This window comes from Thunnus maccoyii, chromosome 13, assembly GCF_910596095.1.
Source record: "Thunnus maccoyii chromosome 13, fThuMac1.1, whole genome shotgun sequence".
In the NCBI taxonomy this organism is placed as follows: Eukaryota; Metazoa; Chordata; class Actinopteri; order Scombriformes; family Scombridae; genus Thunnus; species Thunnus maccoyii.
Window position 1 is genome coordinate 17,753,480 of NC_056545.1, and position 20,711 is coordinate 17,774,190.

Genomic DNA, 20,711 nt, shown 5'->3' on the forward strand with positions numbered 1-20,711 from the left:
ATATCTTCTAGTTCACAGTAACCTTAATTTGCTAAGGACCTATATGCCGTGCCAATATGTCAAACTTACTATGTTTATAACAATATTTGAACGTGACATTACCAAGATTTATCTTTTTGTGTCTGTTTAGCTTCAGCTCCATCTCGATCGCTGGCCCGCAGGAAGCTGGTGAGGAACCGCTTCACCATCGACACAGACCTAGTTTTCCACGGCAACAACAACAATAGCAACGATTCCGACCCCTCCCGCCACTCTTCCTACCCTTCCTCCTACTCGTCGCTGTCCAATCATGGCCTTCTTCAATCCCACAAGCCTCAAGGAGAGGACACAGACCGTTGGGTGGAAGAGCAGTTTGACCTGGGTCGCTATGAAGATCAGGGAGAGGGAATTGACGTGGGGCAGGTGAAGGAGACAGACATTTTGAGCGACGACGACGAGTACTGCAAGTCTGTCCGAGCTGCATCATCAGAACCCATCGACCTGGAGGGGAAGATGGACGGACTCAACCTGCAGGCCAGAGAGGCGAGGAGCCATAACCTGAACGGGCGAGTAGAGACTGGAAGTGAGGTCATCCAGGGCGTGATGCGGGAGGACGAAGTTGATCGAATGAAGCGAGGTGACGATTCAGGCTCGGTAGACTCCTACACCTCCTGTGGCGTCCCTCTATCCCGTTGTGCAACCCCCACTCTAAAGCTTGCCCCTTTGAAGCAGTGTGCCGTGGAGGGAGCCGCAAACAAGGACCATGATGTCATCTGGGTGCGACGGGACGACTTTACTAACGGGTGCAACAGTGACGTCTTCTGATGGGGATTAGAAGACGGGATGAAGAAAGGAGACAATGGATGGTTTCTTTCACTTTTTACTTAAAGGAGGAGTGCAAGAAAATAGGGGAGAGATCTAATAGAAGCTTTAAATATGTAGAATTTGGAGGAGAACGTGTGTATAGAAGGTATTAAACCTCCCTGAATCTCTACACAACCCTCTCCTTTCCACCTCACCTGCATCTCCCCTGTTCTGACAATCCTAAAACCACCAGAGAACGCGCTGAGCTTTACCTGGGGTTTCTGTTGTGACCTAGAGATCCTCGTCCTGAGCCGCTTCTAGCGAACCTGGAAAAAAAAAAAAAAACTGTTTTGGACATACATCCAGGCATTCCACACTTGGTATGAACAAGACAGCACTGCATGTACACGCAAGTAAACAAGCAAGTGTGTGTATGTATACTGTAGGTGCATATAGTACACGGAAGCACAGACACAGAGACTCTAGGCAGCTACTGTACCATGCACACATAAAACTGAAGAGACGCCATCACTGAACTGTGACCTTCTGGCCAAAAATGTCTATTTTTCAACACAGGAATGGGGGTGTTATATTTTTCTGACTCGGAAACTGTGTTTGTATTTTAACACTCAAGGGCTGTGTGTTAGTGAATTTCTCTTCAGGGGCTTTTGGCTTAATGACTGCTGTGTAAAAGATGGTGAGATCCAACTAGCTTTACTGTGCTTTAATTGTTTTAACTTAATATCAGCTGCACATCGGTGTATAGTCAGGAGTACAAATAGAGTGCCGTTAACCTCTTGTATAAAAAAAGTTTTGAAGCTCACTTTTGTCTCCTATAATAATATCTTTTTAAAAGATAGTTTGGACAAGAGATAGTCTACCTATTCTTTATTTAATTATTGCCTTTTTACTGTAATTTTTAATGTTTACACCACATTCAGCTGCCCAGTGTTACAAGCCACCCTTTGTGTGTTTGGTACCAGAAACGGGCTTAAGAGAGCCAGCGTTTGTGCCCTTCACATGAATGTCCAGTCTTTTATTCAGTTGCTTAAATAAAATGGCATTGTTATTTTGGTAACCGATGGATTTCATCAAGATCATTAATATACCAGACCCTTTCTCGCCCCAAAGGTCACTCTTCATGCTCCGTGTCCTTGATAAATAACATAATAATTCCCGCAACAATCCTGTTTTACTTGAATTTTCTTTGTTGTTTTGAAAGGGGGCGTTCGACAGAGCCATGTTAGTGACTGCTGTATCTCCTAGGAGACGAGCAGTCATGCAGTTGACCTTTCATCCTTGGATTGACTCAGTCCTCTTCTGCTCTCTCCCGCTCCTTTTGACCTTTGTCATGTCAAGCAGCGTCGCAACCCACAAAGAAGCCGGCTGAGTCAGACTTCACATCCATGACATTTGGTATCTTTTTATTTCCGCTTCACCCCTCCTGCATTTCTACTCTTATCCACCAGGCTGTGCTGTTTCACTATACGTCATCACAACAACACCTGATCACTGAGATCAACACAGTCATGCACACCTTTTAATGGATGTATTGTACATGCACTTAATACCCAGCTGTGAGGAGGGAAATCTGTGTGCTACACTGATTTGGAGTGTGAAGAGAGTGGAGGGAAATACACTTTGGATGTTCTTATTATTGTCTTTTTATTATGATGCTGGTTTCTGAGATTTTAGCTTGCTGGGTGATGCTCGGTAAGGACGTTCAGACTGTGAGGTACAATCACTTGTCCTTGGACAGAAATCCTGTGAGAACCCCTTTGACTCTTCCCTTTGTACTTTTAAAACTGTGTTCGTACATAAAACTGTGGAGTATTATCATTTTTATGTTAAAATAAAATTTCTACATTTAGTTTTGTGTGTAAGTGCTAATTATTTTTCATTTTCTGTTGTCATTCTGATGTCAAAAGGTTATTTTTTCCCCCTCTGATACAAAGGTTAGTAACCTTTGTTTGTACATTGTCTTTCATAATCATCATAACCTCCTCACAGAGGTTACTTGGAAGATCACATTCAGTTGATCCAAAATAAGTGCTAATTGATGCCAGAGAATTTTGTAGATTCAGTGTATTGTCTTGAATTTAAGGTGTTACAAAAGAGAAAATGAAGCATCACTACTATTTTAATGGATTACTGAGCAAATATTCTGAAGGTAAAGGCTGTTAGAACTTAAAAATGGAAGGGAGGCTTAAATGAGAAAACTGTGGCCTTGTATAAATTAAAAGGCATCACATGTAAGGTGTTCAAAGAAAAAAAATCAAACAAAATAAGGCTCAAATATATAAAAAGTGGGATAAAATGTCTTTGAAATTCAATTTTTTCAAACCTGAATGGACCTATTTCAGTGTCTATAAAGTAACCTACCTCCTTGTATGTTGTAAAATGTATTCTTTAATTAAACATGAGGTAATATTATTGCAGCGCCAGCAGACATTTATATGTATGGTATTTAACAGACGGCAATAGTTCTGCTCAGTATTCATATCAGGCAAGTGTAGTGTTAGGAGTGCTGCCCAAGGAGTCCTTCTGGAGAGGCTGGATGGTCATTTTCTCAGTTAATTAACTTTGTCTATAGGCTGTTTGTCAGAGGTCCAGGTTGAGTTGGCAGGTTTTGTCAGATCACTTGGCTTCCAGCTTTGAGAGAGTTCACAAACATTGTGATAAACAAAATGTCACTTCTGACGCAATGCTGATTTTGCTTGAAGACTGTGAGATGGCCAGCACTGGGAATCTTTGACTTTTTCAAATGTCACATAAAATTTAACCACAGCCCAGAGCCCAAAATACAGTTTTCATTCCAGGGGTCAATGAATGGCTTGTGTTGGATGTGTATTCATATCATTTGATACTCCAATAACATAAAAATCGTCACAAACAAAACATGGAAATAATAATGGAAATAGTGTTCAGTCAGGTCTCCATGTCAGAACATTTTTGTGGTGATGAGTCTATTCATATAATGTGAAATGTGTCCTGTATTGAACTTTCTCTCAGAAGTCCTGGGACTTAAGGAAAAGCATCCAGCGACCCGGTCTGATAAAGACCTTGCTTGCCTGCAGTGAGAGATAATCTGGCATCTGCCCTGTAACCTGAAGATTATTTTCCTCTCATCAGGACCGGTGGGGAGAACCGCTGCCAATCCATCTGCTCCTTAATCCGAATCAAAGGGAGACAAACTAGCCAGAGATAACCAGAATTAGTCCACGGGTACTGTCAGTAGATAAGCTGTTCTGTCAAGTTTAAAGAAAAAAAACAGCTTCCCATTATTTTGGAATTTTTTTTTTTTTTTTTTTACTTAATTTAGTGTACTGTTGTGCTGTTGATGGAGTAGTAGTCGAAATGTATTTGTTTGAATATGTACGGTGGACAGCTGCTATCCTAAAACAAGTATGTCACATTTTTTGGCAGTAGAATAACGATTGATTTAATGTCCTAAAGTGTCAGATTTTGCTATGCATTTTTTATTTTGAGAAGTGTTACCGGAAGTCAATTAAATTTCATCCCGGCTGGCTTGACACTGATGCTTGCGCTCCCTCCCTCTGGCTTCTACAGCCTTGAAGGCGCGCACCAGAGTGGACGCGTTTATTCTGGCTGACTGTTTTTTCTTTCTTTCTTTCTTTTTCGCAGCCAGTTTTGTTTTAAAGATGTGACTGGATTCATGTGGTGCATTAAAGTCTGGATTCATGTGACCGGCGGTGATCATTTTCCATTTCTTTGATGCCACGGAGTGATGCAGAGTGGAAAGGATCGCATTGGGAATGAAAACTTGGGTCGCGCACTGGAATGGCCCCGCCAGGTAGTTCAGCGCGTGCATAGAGGTTGTTTCTCTCTGTCATGGTGTCAGTATTCGCGGTGAGTTCGCCTGGAGCACCATGGAGAAAAGAAAAAGACTTTTCATCTGTCTTCTCTTCGCGGCGCAGCTCTGTCTGAGCACACCACAAGTCCTCAGAATCGGTAAGCGCAACAGCTGTTTACGCACGGTGTTGTTGGCGTTTCCCTGCGTGTCTGAGTTGTCAAAAGCAACAGTAGCCTGTATATGAGTTGTCCCATTTTCACACAGATATAGGAGAGCATCTTAGGTGTGTAACATTACACAAATATTTAAATAATGTCATTCTATTCCAAGTGTGGTAACTTAATACCTTAAAGTTTTTATTTTTTTCCATATCCCAATTGGAATAAAACATGTTTAATGTAATTTCCTAGGTGTTTTCCAGTGGTATTTTGTACCTTTTGTCCCAGAAACAGTGATTATGGGATTACTTGTTCTTATTATTATCTAAAAGGTCATGCTGTCAGTGAGGTTGAGTCAGCACAAGGGAAAAAAAAAAAGATTACCTGCTTTAAAGGGCAAAATTCACTTACAACTGTACTCCCCGCCGGTTAATTTAGTTTAGAAGACAAAATGTCAGTTGCAGACAGCTATGGCAAATATGTCTGAATCTGCCACCTCTCAGCCCTTGTATCAGTCTAGTAGTATTTCATCAACATGGTAGAAAGCAAAGGTCAGTAAAATAGTCCACATTTATTTTAAATCACATATAAAACCTCCGAGCTGAAAATGAAAACTTCATTAATTCAGCATCTTGAACAGACAATATCTTGTTGGTAATCATTATTTTGTCTTTTTTGTTGAAAAAAATGCTATTGCTGGAGGGAAAGTTTATATGGCAGATTACAAATCAATGAAATGAAATCAATGAACACTGGATTTCTGACTGAAAATCATCCTGTGAACTTTTAGCAGACTTTGCCATCAGAGGGTTTTTTTTTTTAAGCCCAGTCTTCATGAATCATTAACTATATTTAAAGTAATTTAAATTTCAATCTGACAAAGGAGGACTTGGGGGCGGCTGTGGCTCAGGAGGTAGAGAGCGGGTGTGTGTGTGTGTGTGTGTGTGTGTGTGTGTGTGTGTGTGTGTGTGTGTGTGTGTGTGTGTGTGAATGCGTGAATGAGAGGCAAAAATTGTAAAGCGCTTGGTCCGTTAAGGTAGAAAGGCGCTATATAAGTGCAATCCATTTACTATTTACTACTCATGTTCATTGCGCCACACACACACACACACACACACACACACACAAGCAGGTGAAAGTAATTGATTATTGATTCCTCCCTGTATACTACTCTAGCCACTAGAGACTCCTGTCGGGGCATTTTCATTCAAAATATGCCCCCCAGCAGCTGATCTTGACCGACGCTGAAACCTATCCATCACTGAGATAGATGTAATGTAGGCAGTGAGGGCGATGTAATCATCCTCGGTCCTGCCGTCACAGCCAGTGTAGTCGAGTTGAGAGGAGTGAGAGAACTTCACCTAGACTTGATTAGACAGGAGCGCTGTGGGCTGTGTTCATTATACAAGCGTCTCACTTTCAGGCTTTGAATCAGACCAGAGTCGAACAGTAGAATATGTGAATCTAATTGACTGAATAAATTGAGAATTGGTGTCGCAGCCATGTGTCTGTAACTTGGAGAGGTATAGAGCTGTGGTAGGTATACATAGGCTACAGTGCTGGTCCTGCATCAGGTAATGTGCAGCAGGCTACAGGAACACCTTATATCTACATATATAGAGATATATTTCAAAATGCACAACATTTGTTCGTTTTTTACACTTGAAATCTTGGTTTAGCATTTCAGGTAATATTTCTAATTTTAGATGTGTCCTTTCCATGTGACACTATACATATACATGTATTAAGATAAATTAAAATAATTTGCGTTTGACATGGTTTTTTCCCCCCACAGAAAAGCTCAGTTACCTATCAAGTTCTTAAAATGACATCTGCTCTCTTTGCTTCATTGAACAACCCAGAATCTTTTAAACATGCAAATATTTTTCATTTCAAAAGTCTTCCCACTGGATAAGATGTCTCCTATTTGATTAAAATGTCCATTCTCAGTGTATGTTGCACTGGAGGCTTCAAGTGTCCATTTGTAAAACTTGCACAATTGGCTTCCAAACTTGTGATGTCATAAAATCCTGCCGGTATGTATACACATCTTAAACTCAGATGTAAGGTGAGCACAGAGAAACTTTCCCCTTCAGCGGATGAATTTGAAAACAACCCTCTAATGTCAAACTGCATTTACATCTCTCTGCACATTCACAATGAAGGTCAAACATTGAAGTGAAGTAACAATAACATGTTTGAGTGGAGGCGGACTTTAAAGAGCTTGCAAAAAGGACAGAGAAGGTTGCATTGGTAGATGATACACCAGTGAAACCGCTCACAACCTGTCAACCCAAAATATATATTTTTTAACATAAACACTATAACTGCTTTTTACTCATTTGAAAAGTGTTGTTAGTATTATTGTTGTGTTGATACATACAAGCCATTAACAACTTGTACACTAGAGCCCGACTGATACTGGATTTTTGAGGCTGGTACAGATATTGATATTTGAGAATTTAAAAAATCTAATATTGATATCGGCAGACATTTGTTCTTTAGCATAAACACATAATATAAGCAAACATTTCTGATAAAGATCAGCTAAAATGTGACCAGGATATGTACTGAGCGAGATGTTTTAAAGTTGAAAAACAAACCTGTCAATGCTCTTTGCTGAACAAACTATTCAGTTGCGACACTGTTTGGTAATGTTTACCTCAAACTTTGGAATTTATGTACTGCAATTCCTTTATCAGCTGACATATGCTGTATACCAGTAGGCTACTGATATTCTCTGTGATGATCTAAAGTCTGTTTTTTTTTAAATAAACAGGTTGTTAATTTACTTAATAGAAAAATATTTTTTGCCACCCAGGATATAAGAGTTGTATCTACAGGCTGTATTTTGTGTGATAACATCTCGTAGGTGTGCTCGGCTATGTGTTAGATCTTCTCTCAGAATGGGCAGAATTTTATTCTTTTTATCTGGTGAGGTCCACGTGCAGAGCTGAACTGGAGTTTAGCTCTGAGTCGCACATTAATATTCTGGACCATTCAAGAGCAATACGTTCAGCTTTGATGCTTCGGCTCAGACCCCTTGAACAACACTAGTACAGAAATTCACACAACTCTACAGATTTACATGCACAGACACCATCAGTGTGTGTGTTTGTGTGTGTGTGTGTGTGTGTGTGTGTGTGTGTAAGAGAGAGAGAGAGAGAGAAATTGCAGAACTGCAAAGTTTGGCTCCAGGTGTCGCTTTGGTTGTTTAATTATGAGAACGTGTTGCGCCTTCTGTTAAGATTCAAGATTCAAGCTGTTTATTGTCGCTGCTTACACAAGTGCAATCATGTGAAAAAATATATATATAAAGACACAAAATATAATAACAAAACATAAAAAGCAATAAAAAATATAAATATATGTATTTTTGAAAAAATATATACATGCATATATAGAAAAAGACAGAATCAAGACACAAAAAGATTGCATATACAATCATTGTTCAGAATGTTTCACAGATGTTAGATTGCATTTTGTGTGTGTCTGTGTGTGTGTGGTGTGCGTGTGTGTGTGTGTTTGGGGGGAGGGCACAGTCGACAACAACAAAATAGCAAAGTGTGACATCATGATCTTATATGCACACCTGCATACTGCACCATCTTGCTGCATTATCAAAGTCCTCATTACGGTCCACATGATCACAGTACTCATTACAGATCATATTATCATAGTACTCGTCACAGACTATACTATTATTACTAACTACAGATTATATTATCAAAGTATTCATTACAGACCATATTATCAGAGCACATGGTACAGACTACATTATCGAGATACTCCTTTCAGTTTTACTGGCTGTCAGACAGCATGGGGGATACGCAAAAATTGATAAATGAATAAATGAAATAAAAAGAAAAAAAATATAACGCAGGATAAATCCTTGCTTTAGGTGAAGTTGTGGAGGTAAGAGCTTATTTTATTGCATTAGTAACTTCATGGCTGGATTCCATCTCTTAATGAATTTGGATTTCTGAAGCCTCAATGCATCGTGGGTCTTGTGGGATATGCATTATTTCCCTTACAGATCGGTATACATCATTCCAGTAATTTTTCAGTTTTGGGCATGACCAAAATGTGTGTGTATAGTTGTGCACCTGTGCCTGTGCTCAGTTCCTTCAGCAATAGCTGGATGCCGAGGGGTTTATCTTAGCTGTTATATGTGGTGTTCTAAAAAAAAATCTGGATATAGTCTTCCTCTTAAATTCTCTCCATGTAAGTAACTAGGTGTGCCTCTAAGCATGTCAGCAAATATCTGATGGTATTTCCTGCCCCAGTTCAGTCTCTCATGTTTCTTTTATACATATTAAATTATTTGGGTCCATACATAGAAACACTTGATACATTGATGTTACCTAGCATGTTCTCTGCCTGCATATTTATCCAGAATTTATCCATTTCAGTAGGATTTATTCTTTTGTCCAAATCCTTATGTTTCACAATGGTGTTTGAAGCCTGTGTTGCCACACAGTCGTGGGTGTAGAAGGATTACACGAGGGTGCTGAGGACACAGCCCTGTGGCGCTCCCGTTGTTTAATGGAGTTGCTTAAGTTAAGTTGGAGCTGTAACCTACATTCTTAATTTTATTCATTAGCTCTTTTCTCTCTAACAACTGGCCATTAGGAAAACAAATGAATCTCTCCTCAGCCAAATTACCAGAGTTTTGGAAAGATGGCCTCACTTCTGTTGAAGATATATACACAGATATACTGTGGAATTAGCTGCCTTAGTAACATGATCATTAATGTTGCTGGAAGAAACACACGGCTTTTGGTTGTGGGGAAAGAGAGGAAACTGTTGCCTGTTGTGGAGTTGCATGAATAACATTGGGATTCCTTTGTATCTATTGATCCTGCATCTCACAAAGCTCTTGTTGTGATGGGAAGATTGAGTTCAGGATGCGGAGTGAAACTGAGTCACTTCTCTCGGTCCTTTTCTCTGTCTGATTTAGTGGCACCTGTTTGTCCTATTCGTGAGCACAAGACAAATGATTTTGGAACCTGAAAGGGACTCAACCTGAAAGGAAGCTGTGGTCTTTTGCCATTGTGATTACAACTGTAGCACATACCGCTTTCATGATACAAAAACAGTTCCAAATGTGGCAATTTAAAGCAAAAAATCTCCTTTGTTGCTGTTATTTTAGTGTCAATGCAACACAAGAGTCGTGATCCTTTGTCTGTCTGCGTCTCTCCTTTTCTCCATTTTTCCTCTGTCCCTGATTGCATTTTTGCCTTATTTACCCATTTGTACGGCTCTTTGGATTCGTTTTTGAGAACAAAATGTTTCTGCTACGTTTTCTCAGCCGGAACAACGGGGCACAGTGAAATGTCTGTCTCGCTGTTTTACACCTTAGACCCTTTTTAGTCTCCCAGGTACATTTTCCTCCCGCCTGTAGCTACATCACCTCTCTCAAAGTGCACGACAATCTCTGCTGTCAGACAGGCACTCTTAACATCCAGGAGTGTCACTGTCACTGTCAGAAAAAAAAGAGAAGTCTCTTACTCGTCCAGCTCAGGGATATTTCAGAGCTATCTGAGATACTGAGTGGCAGATTGATGTGAAAACTGCCTCCATGGAAATGTAGTGCTAAATAGAAGATGACTCAGCTACAGTTTGCTTTTTGGTAATCATCATTTGGGAGTCGAACAGAGAGCAATGTAATGAAGAAAGGATTATTTTTTCTGTAATTCATAGTTATTTTTCTCCTGGTCAAAAGTGTGAAAATCAGTGAAACATGCTGGTACAATAATTGAAAGTAGAAAAATCTTCATGGTAATGTTCCTCAATGTTAATCATTCCATTTTCAATCGCTTATGTGGAAATCTAGCTTGTCCTTGAACTGTGTGGTAGTCTGATGAAAAATAAATGTGAGGCAACATAAGATGCTGCTCTCTAAGACCTCTCCATATTCTCAGACTGTAGAGTCTGTAGACAGATTGTGCTATGGTACTAAAATGTCTCAGTGATTAATGTAACAAACAAACAATGTGCAATAAAATTTCAATGTCTATAAATTTAAGTTAATGGCTGTTTTTGTGCCACCAATCAAATTCTAAAATACCCCAAAACAATCAATCAGTCAATCTTTCTTTTGAAAATAAGGTCAACACTTGTTATTCTACGGCATGACTGTATTTTATTTTACATGTTTTTTTTTAGTAAAAAGACACCAAAAAATAACTTAACATTCAAATTTCATAATGAAAAAAAACAACAACAAAAACCAAAAAGAACTCAAGGTGTTCTGTTATGAATAGGGTTCATACCAGTATCCATATAACATGAATATATTTTTTACACGGTTGGGTTAGTATAAAATACTTTAAAAATGTAATATTGCGAGTAAATCCTTTGACAGGTCTTTCTTTTAAAAAATAATGTCAAATGATGCTGATTCTACAAAATGGTTGTATTTTTACAAGATTGTGCTGGCAGGAAATACACTGAAATTGAATTTTACTGTCAAATTCCATGATGATAAAAGTGGAAAGTCTTTCTTATAAAAATACTGTGAAATGATGGTGATTCAACAACATAGCTGTATTTTTTTGCAAGGTTGTGTTCTCATGTGCAAGTCAAAAATCATTTTGTTCAAAAATGAGAAACCCAGAATCTGGTGATTTACAAAACTGTTCCTCCTGGGTTCATCTCTGGATATAATTCTCTTTTCTGTATCACAGCTTCCCCATCTCTTTTGAACTTTCTAGTGAAGCAGAAATGCCATAAAACATTGTTAAATAACACAATTAATTACCACGGAGGCAAAATTAAAACTTGAAATTTATGTCTAGACTAGATTGTGTTTGAGGCATTACAAGGCAGACTCGGTGCATCTTGAGTGTGCTTGTATTTTATGCAGATAACATATACCTGCATACAGAAACATGTTAAAAGGCATTTATGCAGTCTCGTGGGTCCTCGGAAACTTTTAACAGCCATTTATGTTGTCTAGTAGGCCAGATGGATGTGGGTTCCTGAGGCACATTATTCCTCATTATTTGGGAACTGAATGAATGCTTTTAGTGCTGTGAGGTACATTAATCCATTTGCAAGGAAAAACCACCTTGTTTAAAAAAAAAAAAAAAAAAAAAAAAAGAACATATTTTATAACAGCCGCAGTCACAACAACAGAGTTCAAACTGCTCCACAAGAAGGCACGCATGACAAATATAAAACATAATTATTTGTAATTAAATAGAGAAGTGAGGGATGGATGGTGTGAGATTGTGTAAACACACACACACACACACACACACAAACAAACATCTTTAGCTCCCTGGTGGGCTGTTGAAGAGACTGATCAGGTCTGCATGACGTGTCGGCACAAGGCTCAGATTCGTTCTTCAGCTTTTTGTTTGTTTTCCTCCCACCGCAGCAGGCAGATAAACCTCTCATCCATCCGGTGTACTGTACCACACATTTACATTTTTACGTCACGGCTGTCTTGACATTCATGTACCTCCTAATCACAGTAACTGCAGAAGAAATAGCATTTTTATGTTAATGGCCTAATTGTTCTTGATTATAATCACTGATTGGCTGCATTTACAGATATGTGACCAGGACAACTGCAGCACTTTGAACTGCATTTCTCGTATGAAAGGTGCTATACAAATACAGTTATTATTATTATTATTATTATCTTGTGAGTGCCCGTGGGTACACTAAATTATCTATGCGTCTACGTTGTGTGAATGCACAATAATCATAGGTGTTTGTGAAGAAATTAATATTCCTGTAATACACTGAAGCATGTGTAGAAAAGCAACCACAAACTCATGAATATTAAGCTTCATAAACGACAGAGATACTGTTGGTCGTTTTGTGAAATCTGAGGGAGTGACATGTATCATCATCCATTTATCATGACTGCCAATTTACACAGCCAGCTATTAAAATCAGCTTGGGAATAATTTACATTGTGTCCAAGATGTGCCTTCTTGCTGAGAGTTAATGAGAAGTTGAGAAGTTCTCATTGAGAGAAGTGATACTGTGGTCCAAGTGATATCAATCTTCTTATCTAACACCTGGGAAAAAAGTGAATGAAGTCAAACTATTCCTTTAATAATTGAGATCTTTGGCTTCTAAAGACCAGAAGTTTTATAGAAAAAAAAGTCATATTCTTAAGGTATTATTTTGGATCATGCTGAATGAGAACAATGTAATTGTTTGCATGTGCCGGAGTCTAATACTCACTCCAACAATTATCCAAACATGTATGATGATACACACCCATTTAACCTATCTTGGACTTCATTCTGTGCTTGGTACACCCTGTACATGCATAACCATTACATAATACTATACACTATATTGGAAGCTACATACAGTGTACTATGAGTCATAACAACCTTTTGATTGATGATACAAGTGGATTAAATGTCTGATCCCATGTGCATTATTGTTACTTCCTTACAGTACAGTTTGATAACTCCTGGTGTGCTGAAAAAGTCCTGCAGGTTGATTTAAAAAAAAAAAAAATCATGTATAATGTAAACAATATATCTGGACTAGAACCTGAACTAGAGTAAATGAGTGCAACGGTGCTCAACTGCTGTGGTGCTTCTGAGAAAACAATCACAACAAACATCCAGGATTTCTGCTCTACTGTTGTTGCTGCAAAAGTTATTGTTATCATCTGGAGAAAAACAGGAAACATTTTTACTAGAAATAAACAGTACATGATGATGATGAATAAACATGTTGATCAAAGGGTTGAAAATTAGATTCAGTCTAGGGGCAAACATTTGCAGAATCAGAGAGAAAAAACAAATCTATGTCATGCCCTAAAAATGTAACTTACAAGACTGACAATTACCAATTATCAGTTTTTGTGTGCTTCTCTGTCTTGACTGATGTGACTTGACTTGTCTTTCAAAAGCCTGTTTTGAACATCCACGAGAAGCTCTTAAAGCCTTTTTATTTCCTGCTCTTTCACACTGCGGCAGCAATTATGCTACTTCCATTTCATCTTGCCTTTGAGTCCACACTTCACATCTTCTACACCTAGATGACAGGATGTTCAGTTTCAGGGCACTTTCAGAAGAGTGCCTGAACAGCATTGTACCTGCTGACAGCCGGTCCATGCAGCGAGTACGGAGTGTGGCCTTGGGTCCCTGTAATGTAAAAATGAGAGCACGCTCAGTGAAAGAGCAGCTACCTTTTAATCTGTATGACTTTCTCCTCACTTCAAGAAACAAGGTGTTTAGAATATACTTTATGCCTCGGAGTAAAAATAGTGATTGTTCATCTTGGAGCACATAATATTCATCTTCATTTGCATGCTTCTGTTGGAATTCCAAATTAATTCTCTGCTCGTAGAATATTAGAGGCACTAAAACTACAAGTGTTATCTTTTATTGCGGACATAATGTATTATGGCTTTGTTTATGATTGGGAGATTTGGTTTGCATAAAAAGAGCTATCTGAAATGATCCTTATTAACTCAGGCTGCAGAGAGCATTTGGTGTAATTTTAGATTGTGCACTCTGTTGAGCTGCTTTGTACAACAAATACATATGCATGTTGTAGACCAGCTCACTGTAGGCCACTTGTTTATCCTATTCACATCTGCTGTCAGTGAATGGGATAAAGACTTCAGTTTTTCATACTGTAATATGTTGTACTTGTTATATCATATGGTAGTACTTTCTAATATGGTGAAAGCTACTACAAGGTGCCTCTATATGACCTACATGAGAAAATGAGATCATCAGCGAGAAGATTGGCTATTTCTATATAGTTATTCTAAATGCTTGCCACCAGTTCAAATTTCCCATGAAATGAGACAAAATGATTTACGGCATACAGACCGGAAGAGCCTATGTTTATATTACTACATTATGTAGCATTGTAGCATGAGGGAGTGCAAAGATGTCACTAGGAAGGGGCAGGGGGGAGACATTTCTCTTTGTTTGATAACGTTAAAAGTAAAGTTAGACTTGTTGTTGGCTTCCCAACTCATTTTAAAAATGAGGAGCAGTGGTTGAGCGAGTGGATGAAGAGAGGGAGTAGCGGTAGCGAGAACAAAGCCATTAATCAGAGAAATAAAACATTATTTTCTGATTGTTTCACAGTGGTTACATTCTAAAGCACAAATAAACACGCCCACACCTCCACACACAACCCTGTGGGAAGGTGCCGCATTGCTGGATTTTGTGTGAATGCAACCTTACATGTAACCGAGGTGTATGAACGGTACTCACTAAAACAAAGTTTAATTTGCTTCATCATCGTTATATTAAATTTTTAATCTTACATAGTCACAAACAGATACATTACCTCATTGCTATGCATCCTGCAAATAGCTGTGTTTAAAAAAGAAAAGTAGTATTAGCGTCTTGGATTCAAAAATGAAGAAATTCAGGAGAATTTTATTTTGTAATTCAAATACAGTAGCTTTATTGTTAAAAAAAATAATGGTAAAAGTAAGAAAATAACCAAAAAGTATTAAAATATTGTCACCTTCTATTTTTTGGACTAAAATATTATTTACTTCAAAAATAAAAACATTTTTAAACTGGAGGGAAATTAACTTTAATCTTAGAATAAATTTAAATAAAGTTAACTATAAATAAAATACATAAAACAAACTTTCATGTAAAGAATTTGTTACTTTTGGGAATGAGTTCTTCGCTCTGTGTTTGTATAAAACATTATTCAAATTAGACTTCAGTTCTGTTACTGTTTACACCTTTTTAAAACATCTCCTCAGCATTAAATGGGACACATGTGCTGAGAATTATTTTTGGACACTTAAGACTTATCTCTGTTTATATTATGTTTACAGTTCGGTTTGATTTTAAATAATCATTTGCTGTTTTTACTTACGTTTTTTCATATCAGATGCTGTATGAGAATCTGAATTATAAAAGCCCCCTCAGGAAAATTTGTGATTTCTGATATTATATAAATAAAACATGACTTGACTGTTTGATTTCTGGTCCTCTTGAAAAGGGTTGCAGACAATCTGAACCAAAATCCTTTTATTATTATCTTATTACAAAACTACAGTCTTGATTATTAAAATCTTTTATTGATAACTGCAGACATAATGGCTTAGAAAAAGTGAGAAATCCGTCAGCATTTATTAATGATTACCAACATTTGTAACTGCATTAAATAGGATAGGAAGGATATATACCTGCCAATGGGATTTACAACCTAGCAAGCTATGTATTTTTTTTATTATTATTAATGGCTTATAACTGAACTATAAATCATAAGTCATTAGCCACAATACAACCCTTTATAAAGGGTGCCTTATTAGAAAATGGTACCTATAATATTAAAGAAATAACATCCACAGCATGAATTCAGGTCACTTCAATGGTTCACTGAGGCCATGAAGTTTGTTGTTCTGCTGGTAATTTCCTGTACTTGATGAAATAAAAGCAAACTCATCAGAATATGCTGTTTGGTGTAGAGAACATAAACATTATAAACAGTCTTCATTCAGTTGCAGACAAGATTTTCGCAATGCTCTTTATTTCTGGTGTCCATCCTCTTATTAATACACATCATTGCACTCTGTTTTCATTAACAATGGTTTATATATTTACAGTCATCTGCTGAAACATTATGATTTTATGTCCCACTCATTTATCTGTCTCTCCATATCTGGTTTAGCAAACCTCAGTAATTAGAGCTCTAAATGAGAGGGTTTGGTACATAGTACACTGTTCAATTTAATATACAGCCATCTGTATACTAAACAAATTCATGCATGCTACTGCAGGATGCTTTGGAGGCACTCAGTAAATTGCATGCCATTAGTAACCTGTGAAAGCCTTGTTTTCAGGCTGACTGCACCGCTTCGTTAAGTTTGTGTTTGTGGGTTTTAAAGGCTTTATTTTAACCAAATGTGGCAGAATTTCTCAACCCACACAGGAGCAGAGAATTCATCAAATCAAGATCTGCTATCACCAAGGCTGCTGCTGTTACAATGTTTGTGCACATTGATAATGACAGTTATTACTAAAGTTCTGTTCTGATTTCAACCTTTTTGTTTGTCTCCCTTCTCCTTCTCCATGTGCAGGTGGTATATTTGAGACACGGGAAAGTGAGCTAGTGAGTATGGACGAGCTGGCTTTTAAGTTTGCTGTAAATAACATAAACCGCAACAAGACCCTGATGCCCAACACTACTCTCACCTACGATATTCAGAGGATCAACCTCTTTGATGGCTTTGAGGCTTCCAGGAGAGGTAGGAAGTGATTACAAGATGTAGCTACAGTATGCCAAGCTTTCCATATTACCTGTTATTACTGTAGATGATGACAACATAACCATATAAATCACTCATGTGTCTGTTGTGGATTAAGAGTGCTCTGTGGTATCAAATATTGTGAAATAGTTAGCAAGTCCAGAATCATAGGAAAATGAGAACTTGTAGAGGCTGTAGGTTTAAGGTTTATTTTACAAAATTTCCTTCATAATTCCATCAGCAAAGAATAAAATCATGTTAAAGATAAAAAATTAAACACTAACATTGGAAAAGGTGTATTTTGCCCACTATTGAGAGGAGCTGCTGATAATGTCAACATTGATAAATTGAGTGAAGCTTGATAATTGTCACTATTACCATACAGTAGTACATTGATCATAAAAAAAGGAAATATGTCTCACTTTAGGTAATAAGGAAAATAGTTCAATTCTCCTTTAAAACCTATCCTTTTAATAAAAAATTATATTCAGAAAATAGTTAAACTTGTTTCCATAGGAAGTGAACCTAGTGTGCAATGGGAAATTGGGTCTAGAAACAATCTCCAATCTACCTATGTAAAAGTCACCTACACCTGAAATCAAAAACCTGCTGACTTTGTGTCATTTTTTACTTTCAGTATGTGACCAGCTAGCTCTCGGGGTGGTTGCTGTGTTTGGCCCTTCTCACAGCTCCTCAGTCAGTGCTGTTCAGTCCATTTGCAATGCTCTGGAAGTCCCTCACATACAGACTCGCTGGAAACACCCGTCAGTGGACAACAAAGACACTTTCTTCATCAACCTGTTTCCCGAGTACACTGCCATTGCCCGGGCCATCCTGGACGTTGTCACCTTCTTCAAATGGAGGAAGCTCACAGTGGTCTATGAGGACAGCACAGGTAGGGCAATATATAATCAGTATTTATTCTGTAATACACTGTAACACACTTATCTTGATATAATAATACCATAATAATAGAATATACAGTATCTTATATTATGATATAACTATTATATCAATGCATTACCCATCTCTACACCTTGATATGAAATTTAAGGTTTAAACAAACATAAATCACTAATTTCCTAAATATCTTTGGTAATAAATAACTGCAGATTGCATTTTGTGTATGATTTTACTTCCCACTACATTACTCAACATCAGCCATAACATTTCAAGACATTTAAATTGAAGAACTGAGAGGGAGAACAGGTCGAAAGTCCTGGCTTGTGTTTTCTCAACCTTACAATATATTCATATGTCATGGTTATAATTACTCACAAAATGTAATTCCGCTGTCTACCCCAGCCACCTTTTTCATAGTAACCAGTGAACCCAATCTGTGACGGGGCACGAGTGCTTCATATCAAACAGCTCGCTGTATTCTTGCCCTCTGACTGCACACCACAACACCAACAGCCTCAAATCCAGCCATGTCCCAGATAGAATCCCTGCCTGCGACCCAGAGAATATGAAATGTCGTTGTTGAAATGTCATAGTTTATAGATTTTTTTTTTTTTTTTACCTTTTATGTTCGATCAGAAATTTATTTTCCTGAAATGTCACGCAAACACTTTCTCAATTACACACTGTTGTGCACATAGAAGCACGGGATATAGGAACGAGGGGAGTGTGTGGAGGCTATACAGGTGTGTGTTTGTTTGTCTTTGATGCGTTTAGAGGAAACTGCGAAGAAGTTGGGCAGCAGGTTGGTGCAGTGAACAAGGATCACATCCCTCAATCAGACGATAAGTCCCCTTAACAGCAAGTACATGTCCTGCTTAAGTGTCCTTGAGCCAAACACTGAACCTGAGGAGTGATGTTCTGTATCAAACCCTGACCTTTGACCTTCCTGCAGGTGGAGAGGGAAAAAGACATGTCCAAGAGGGGATAACTGAAAGGTCTAATTGTCCATTTTTTAGGTCTGATGAGGATGCAGGAGTTGATCAAGGCTCCGGCAAAGTTAAACTTGAAGATCAAGATCCGCCAGCTGACCCCAGGTAACCAAGATGCCCGGCCGCTGCTTAAGGAACTGAAGAAAGACAAGGAGTTTTTTATAATCTTTGACTGCTCCTATCGCATGGCTGCCGAGCTCCTTAAGCAGGTGTGTACAGGGTTTGATATCAGTTTCTTTTAATTAGTCTGTTCCTCTGTTCCACAGATTTCATAACACATTTATGTGTCCTTTGAGGACAACACATTTGATGATGATTATTATGTTGAAGAAATCATATGAAATCTATTTGCCTTGTTTATGAAGGCTTTTATTGTGATTCAAGTGATGGTAATTAAAGGATATAATACAGAAAAGCTTCCTAATTCCTGGGTGAAATATCTCTTATCATTATCAGAATCAAATGTTGTATCAAATGGTCAACAACTTATTTCCCATCACATGGATTTGTTACTGTTTGGGCAAAGGTTATTTAACTTAGATGGTAAAGTATGGTAACTTGTGATTTATGAAACATTCTGACAAATGTATTTGTGACTATCCCTGTGTGCACCAATTCTACCTGCCTGATGGAACAAACAGCTTGCATCATCACAAAAGCATGAATTTCTGTAGTCCTCGTACTTCACACCACATTTCAATCCTTTGTTTTTATTTTATTATTCATATCAGGGCTGCCAACTTTTGACTTCAGCTTGGAATGAGATTTGGGTGGGTGGAGGTGGGGGTTCATAAAGACCTCTCTCTGGCCTTATAAACCAACACATTTTTCATAAGACTTTTTTTTGCTAATTTGATTTTAATGGGTAGCATTTTTGACATACACTCCAGATATTACACTTTTTTTTTTTTTTTTTTTATCAAAACATAGGATAAGAAAGATCTGTGCTCCTCACCGAGTTGCTCCCATCATCTGACACTCCCCACTTTATTCTCTCAGGATTATCCAAATAAAAGTAATATCTGAATAAATGATCATCTCAATACAGACCCAGAAACAGAGAAAATAATGGTAGAAAAATGAATACAATATATAATATGAACAAGAACAAAGACAACAGGGATAAATCTGGAAAAGTCACATTGGTTACTTTGATACCCGCAACCTCAACACTCTCATTTTGTAAACAGGTCTATGCACGCCCCGTAAGGATAAAAAGTTGTTCAGTGATGAAGGTGCTTACCTGCTGAACATTGAACCATCCATGGGTGCCTGGATATGTTTTAAAATGGAGGCGCAAACTTGGAAAGATGCATACTTGGTGGGGGTTGTCTGGGTGTCCTCCCCCAGAAAAAAAAGCAAATTTCCTGCATTTATACACCACCTAAACTCTTGGATTAAATCAAGACACAGCCACCTACACTAGTCTAGATTAGTTAGATTGAGGGTGCTATGGAAACCAAGAACGCATCAAAAACAGTAGGCTATATAATTTAGAATTGTGAGAAAGTTTCAGCACGACAGAGACACAGGGCATCCCTGTAACCATAGTAACTCACTCTCACTCCAGCCTGCTTGTGCACGGTGTGAGAGGAGAGGGAGAGACACTGTTCTGCTGCCAGAGGAGCCACTGACTGAGATTACTCTGAGCAGCATGCATGAGACTAAATTACAATATAACAGATTTGTATATATTTCTCACTTTCCCCCTGATGGTCTGAATAACTCGCCGCTGTTGCGGTGTGCTGCTCTGTCTTGTCTGTCCGTGACCTGTCAGTGTCCTCTTTTCGCACTGCGAGTTGGCAGCCCTGTTTGTATCGAATTTTTAAATGTTTTTAAATTATATTAAC

The 20,711-nt window shown here is 38.2% G+C and overlaps 2 protein-coding genes and 1 long non-coding RNA gene across 11 annotated transcripts in view; 2 read left to right on the forward strand and 1 right to left on the reverse strand.

Moving 5' to 3' along the window:
• Positions 1-2,653, forward strand: part of tiam1a (TIAM Rac1 associated GEF 1a) — a 77,074-nt gene extending 74,421 nt beyond the window's left edge. For all 7 annotated transcript variants that reach the window (XM_042430444.1, XM_042430446.1, XM_042430445.1 and 4 more), the window contains one exon: positions 131-2,653. In XM_042430444.1, coding sequence (XP_042286378.1) covers positions 131-804 — 674 coding nt within the window. In that variant the 3' untranslated portion in view covers positions 805-2,653. The remainder of the gene's footprint in view (positions 1-130) is intronic.
• Positions 2,654-4,405: 1,752 nt separating this feature from the next.
• Positions 4,406-20,711, forward strand: part of LOC121910844 (glutamate receptor ionotropic, kainate 1-like) — a 35,895-nt gene continuing 19,589 nt past the window's right edge. For all 3 annotated transcript variants that reach the window (XM_042432199.1, XM_042432197.1, XM_042432198.1), the window contains exons 1-4: positions 4,406-4,755; positions 16,802-16,969; positions 17,607-17,864; positions 18,889-19,070. In XM_042432199.1, coding sequence (XP_042288133.1) covers positions 4,674-4,755; positions 16,802-16,969; positions 17,607-17,864; positions 18,889-19,070 — 690 coding nt within the window. In that variant the 5' untranslated portion in view covers positions 4,406-4,673. The remainder of the gene's footprint in view (positions 4,756-16,801; positions 16,970-17,606; positions 17,865-18,888; positions 19,071-20,711) is intronic.
• LOC121910845 lies at positions 17,763-20,272 on the reverse strand. Its single transcript, XR_006099743.1, has 3 exons — positions 20,105-20,272; positions 18,248-18,421; positions 17,763-17,847 (listed from the first exon to the last, which is right to left on the reverse strand). It is a non-coding gene; the product is annotated as an uncharacterized LOC121910845 (long non-coding RNA).